General features: G+C 43.1%; 1 protein-coding gene across 1 annotated transcript; it reads right to left on the bottom strand.

Annotated features, from left to right (window-relative positions):
* Positions 1-217: 217 nt before the first annotated feature.
* LOC100274069 (Transcription factor Pur-alpha 1) lies at positions 218-3,999 on the bottom strand. Its single transcript, NM_001148448.1, has 5 exons — positions 3,644-3,999; positions 3,493-3,540; positions 1,024-1,176; positions 691-933; positions 218-596 (listed from the first exon to the last, which is right to left on the bottom strand). The coding sequence occupies exons 1-5, from the start codon at positions 3,971-3,973 to the stop codon at positions 444-446; spliced, it is 927 nt and encodes a 308-aa protein (NP_001141920.1). The 5' UTR covers positions 3,974-3,999; the 3' UTR covers positions 218-443.
* Between the last annotated feature and the right edge of the window lie 1,610 nt (positions 4,000-5,609).

Raw genomic sequence — 5,609 nt, 5'->3', positions numbered from 1 at the left:
TAAAGTTTGGATCTTTTAATGGTATAGATCCAATTGTTCCATCTATATAAGATTTTACTGCAGCAAGCGTCGGATGCAGGCCTATCCACATCACTAACATATGTAGGAAGAGCTCAATGCAGAGGCGGACACAATGCCAGAAACATAGCAGATCTTTTACCTAAATAAGAACGGCGAAGCATAAAATCAGGGCTAACACTGCAGCAACCACAATTATACCACCCCACGAACAATACACTGCATATTATTCCTCCGACTGAAAGAAAGAAAAAAAGTCCCAAACAAATCAATCCTCGCCACTGAATTCAAAAAATAAAGAGAAAAAGAGACATTATTATCCCCACCAGATGAATTAATACGGCGTGATCTACATTACCACACACCACATGGCAAACCTACAGGAGGCATAACAGCAGTCTTGCCAGGCCCACAGTCAAGGGTAATCATCTCTGGCTGGGCTCGACAGTGCGCACGTTAGCTCCTGTCATTCCTTCAAGCCTGTCCTTCATTATATCTACAAAGTGACCAACCATTTCATGGAATTGCTTCAAACCCGAGAGCGGCAAGATAATAGACGAACGATCAGCTCCAGCCACCTGTAAGTACAATCACAAATGGTAAGAGCAATGGATCACTCGTGCGTGGAAAATGGAGGCTTGTGTTTACAAATAATGGCCAACAACATGTTACCTCAGAAATCCTCAAATAATGGCCCCTGTTGTTGCTGCCCAGGTCGAAGAAGAACCTTTTCTGATCTGCCCTGATAACCTTAGACATACCCATGCCACTAATTTCTTCTTGAGGAGGCAGATCAACCAAGCGTTCGACATCTACCTCTGGCCCAGAAGCAGACTGGCTACCATGTCCTGCTATAAATCCGGCACCCACATCATCGGACAGACCAGGAAGACGCTCTGGCGGCTCCATGTGTTGCTGGCCAACCCAATATCAGAAGAATAGTGTCATTAGATGGTAGACTTCACAAATACATTTGCAACAAACATTTCCTTTTGTTATCTCTACCTGATTTGGATGATTTGGTAGGACATACAATCTGGTAGCCTCGTTATTTATCTCCAGCAGTACACTCCTGAATGCTTCCCAGCCCTCTTCACCAGAGCTGCCAGCTGGAACAATTATGGTACTCCGGTTTCGGTTGACAGAGGCCTCAGAAACCTAAATACAAAATGATGTGTAAGCAGGTAACTATTGTAGTTATGTCACGCAGATAACACTGCACAGTTATTTTAGAAGCAAAAAGAAGTGTGATATAGGTCAAAAGTATCATTCATTGCAAACAGTGGAACAAAGATAGATAATACTTCTCCCCATCTATCTACAAAACCATAACCATTTATGATTTATATCTAGGGAAAGTATTCAGTGCAAACCCCTTTTCAGTGGATGTTGAAAAAAACTGAACGTGAACTATATACAGTTGGTAGCATTAAAACATACCATATTTCAAGTCCAAATTTCGTTTGAGAGTCATGAAATAGACAGATGCCAGAAGAATATGCTAAGATCGCTGCGCCTAGTATACTAGCCAGTAAGATTAAGTTACACAATAAGTCTTTTCAAGAATGCAACAGACACGGACTGCTCAGGATCGTTATGTCCCTCAAAATGTCAAGGAAATAAAAAAAATATATGAAACTAAGAAAGCAAGGTGGCATGTTCAGCAACATGATAACCCACCAGCTAAAAAGGTAAAATGCAACATTTTATCAGAGAATATCATATGTCATTATTTGGATTTTGGAGCCACAATCTGAAAATATAAGACTTTTTATGTTAAGAGCATGCATCAAGGAGTGTCTTGAGATTTTTAATCCAAATAATGTCCAAATGGAGAGCCCAGATATGTGGTCTATAATGCAATATGTGGTCTATAATGCAAATACATGCAGCATGCATCAAGTTTTTGCTGAAAGTACAGCAACATACCATTTTCTGTTGGTTTCAGTTGTTGGTATCTTCAATACTCGATTTTCAACATGAAACTATGAACAGGTAGCTCTATTTTCTGAAATATATTGTTCCAATGAAATTAAGACACAAGCATTCAGGGTTGTAACTCATTTTTTTTAATAAAAATCATGGGAAAAAAACTGAAAAGTTTTATAGAAGGCCCATGAGAAAATAAATTGCTTTATCGATTTACCAGTATAAAAAATATATTGGATATTGCCACAAAAACACAAATATTGACCAAGCAAGCTTTATTTTCCCTTTTTCATTGGATTTGGAACCTCAAGTGCTACACCAGGCTAAAATTCAAGAACAAATCTGAATATAAACTCGCAACTCCAGAAATAAAAATATCACTGGTTACAGAAAAAACTATTGTAAATAAAAAAATAGCAAAATCAATGTAACAGCAACACATAAGCAAACAGCATCATCCATACAATTCAAAATTAGGAAACCGTCACGTAGTCAGGTGTGCATTTTGGTCAACAATTAAATGGCCTAAATGAAAAAAAAACAACCAATCCTGATTATCTTTCTATCTCCAGTTCTCCAAATCAATCAAGACCTGTTGGACACACTAATTGGTGGTGAACCTAGAGCACAACGTCAGCCATTTCTACTCCCTTTGGTATTCTTTACTTTTATAATGGTTTGCAAGGTGCGACTTTGATAACTATTTAATACTAAATTTATGTAATTATAAAAAGAGTTTTTTTTTTATGACAAAACACATGATTTTTAGGTGTCCAAAATAAATAATTTAAGTTATTGAAGTCAATGTTTTAAAAGCTGGATCAGATCTTGTCAAAAACATAATTAATTTTTCACTGGAAGGAGTAGTTAAGAAGTTAATACTTGGTAATTCTGCACGAGCAGAATGCTCTACAGTCTACACAACAGAATATGCCTCTAAAGGCAAACACAAGATACTACTTTGCTCGGTTGAGTACACCACCAAAACTAAGGCCACCAATTTAAAAAAAAACCCAAATAACTGGTAGTTACAAGCAGTAAAAGTGAAATTGCCAGGATGGCAGAAACCAAAACCTGCGACGGGAAAAGCTACTACAGAGGAAAGTCCCATTTTGGTCATCCATCTTTTGGTTGTGCCAATAGGACCTAAACCTTTCCACAGTTTGAAGTAACCCTCAAACACATCGTTTTAGGACATTTAACATATTGATGAACCCAAGCCTTGGTCAAGGAAGACCGTGCTTCTGACACATGGGCCCATGCTCCATAGCAATGGCAAACTTAGTCAGTAATACATCATACTCATTTAAGACCCAGATGTTTTGAACCAATGAAAATCTGAAGAGAACAATAGGACATTTTCAGTTATTAAATTCACACAAGCAAATCCTGTTCTAGCGCGACAAATTACGCCTTGTTCTAGCTAAACAGTTTAGCTTCCAAAAATAATGAAGTTCCCCAATTCGGCAATTTTCTCGTACCAACACACAAAACGATAGAGAAAATATGGAACTGCACTCGGTCATACAGAGAACGTTACGTCACCTTGAGGAATCGGCCCCTCTTGTTCTCCCCGATATCGAAATAGAACACCTGCACCACGCAATGAGCATAATTAAGCCACACCAAAATTAGCAACAAAGGCACGAGAATCAGCGGAAGAACGGGGCCAATCGCGTAGGAAGCGGGCCGATACCTTGGTCTGGAGTCGCAGCTCCTTGCTGAAAGCGTCGCGCTCGTCGGTGCGGATGTAGTAGTCGAAGAGGTCGAGGAACCAGGCCACGCCGTCGACGGGGACGATGATGGTGGAGCGCGTGGCCGAGGTCTTCTCGGAGATCTTGAGGTACCTCCCCCGCGGATTCTCCTTCAGATCGAAGTAGAACAGCTTGTGCTCGAACTGCAGCGTCTTGCTGACGAGCTCCACGTCGCCGCCACCGCCAACGCCGCCGCCCGGCCCGACTCCGCCGCCCACCATGACACCTGCCCCAACTCCGCCTCCCCCTACACCACCGCCTCCGCCGTCCATGGCCGTAGGGTTTTGGGGGAACGGAGGTCGCAATTAGGGTTTGGGTTTAAACGAAGGAGCTCGAGTGGAAGGGGATGTGAGGTTGGAAACGGGGATAGATCTCGAGGTGGGGCTTACTCCGAAAACGGTGGGCGACCCGGTTTGGGTGTCGTGGAAGGGACTGACGTGTGGGCTACTGTTTCAGCGGAGCCCATAAACCGGTGGGTCGGGTAGATTCTTGGTGGGCGGGATGGGCTGGGAGTGCTCGTGTGTGCGTGCGTGCGTGTTGTACCTGCGGATGCTGACCGCGCGCTCGTGGCATGCCGACCCGGTACTGGCGGGCTCACTCTCACTGACATGATTGGACTGTGTAAGGTTTGGGCACTTTTTATTCCTCTTTTGGGACTGGTTCTCTCGTGTCCGATTGACGAACATCATAGAAACTAGAGCCAGTTTGAATCATCAATGAAACTCGATGTTCAGTATTATGATCAGGTCAGCCTGTCACTTGGAATGTAGGATCAAGTGTTTGGTTAGTTTCATTTAGGGCTGGTTTGAGGATGGAAGGGACCAGGGAAGAAATCTCTTAGGCTGGTTTGGGAACTTCTTTCTTTTAAGAGATTTTCATTTTTCTAAAAAAAAGTAGTTTATTTTCCCTCAGGAAAATATGAATCCTTTAGGAAATCGAGCTCCCAAACTAGCTCTTACTATTTAAAATTGAATAGTAAGAAATTTCCTCCCTTATTATCCTCTAATTCTCATGTCACCGAACTAATCATTAATGATTTCTTCATAGAATCAGCTCTAATTATAGAACGAAAAATATAAATAGCAGTATATGGAAGGTTTATATATATACAATCCTAAATCCAACTAAAGGTTCTATCTCGATGTAAGTTGTCCACATGAGCTGTTGTGGCTTTAGATAAACACTAAGGTACGTAAAGTACCAAAAATAAGAGAGTTATTAGAGAGAGGGGCATAGGCGAGAGGTATATTGAATCTGCATGTGACCGAAAATTAGCATGCAAACGGTGTCAGAGAGGGATTCTCCGGCCGGGTGGCGGAGTGCACCCGCTCTAAATTCTAAGATGAGGAGGGGGCTTAAGCGTTTTGCCTATTGGTAGATGAACGATGAACTCAGGAACACGCGAGGATTTAGAGTGGTTCAGGCCGCCGGAGCGTAATACCCTACTCCACTGTGTGTTGGATTACTGTGGAAGCTTAAGATCTGAGAGTCTAAGTCTCTGTCCCGTCTGTGTGTCGCGTGCCCTCCCTTTTATAGCTCAAGGGGGGCACGTACAAAGACATTGAACCCCGACATGTGAGCCCAGGGACATAACGGATGGAATACCCGGAGCAACTAATGTCAGTCACCTTGTGCAATCTCCCTGTGCCTCGATATCCGCTGCTTGTGTAGCATTGGCGTGCAGCAGAAGCTTCCCTGGCATCGTATAAGTCATGATGACCATGGCGCGCGCGCGGCGGTATGGGCATACTGCCCGCTGTCTGATTGGACAGGCACGCCGCCTGTAGGGTGGTTTGGTTGTCGCCTGCCAGCGGAGTGGACGGGGCACATTAAATGCCGAGGCGGCACATCGCCTGTCAGCAGGGCGGACAGGCGGTGCGTCTTTTCCGCAATAAATGCAGAGATCGC

This window comes from Zea mays, chromosome 3 (assembly GCF_902167145.1).
Source record: "Zea mays cultivar B73 chromosome 3, Zm-B73-REFERENCE-NAM-5.0, whole genome shotgun sequence".
Classification (NCBI taxonomy): Eukaryota; Viridiplantae; Streptophyta; class Magnoliopsida; order Poales; family Poaceae; genus Zea; species Zea mays.
This window is presented reverse-complemented; position numbering and strand designations above follow the sequence as displayed.

What these genes read in the sequence shown, in the direction of transcription:
- LOC100274069 (NM_001148448.1), bottom strand. Translation starts at nt 3,973, where the DNA reads ATGGACGGCGGAGGCGGTGGTGTAGGGGGAGGCGGAGTTGGGGCAGGT. An exon ending in AGCTGCGACTCCAGACCAAG is followed by an intron (nt 3,541 to 3,643) that starts GTATCGGCCCGC and finishes TGCGTGGTGCAG; the next exon opens with GTGTTCTATTTCGATATCGG. An exon ending in ATTATTTGAGGATTTCTGAG is followed by an intron (nt 597 to 690) that starts GTAACATGTTGT and finishes TTGTACTTACAG; the next exon opens with GTGGCTGGAGCTGATCGTTC.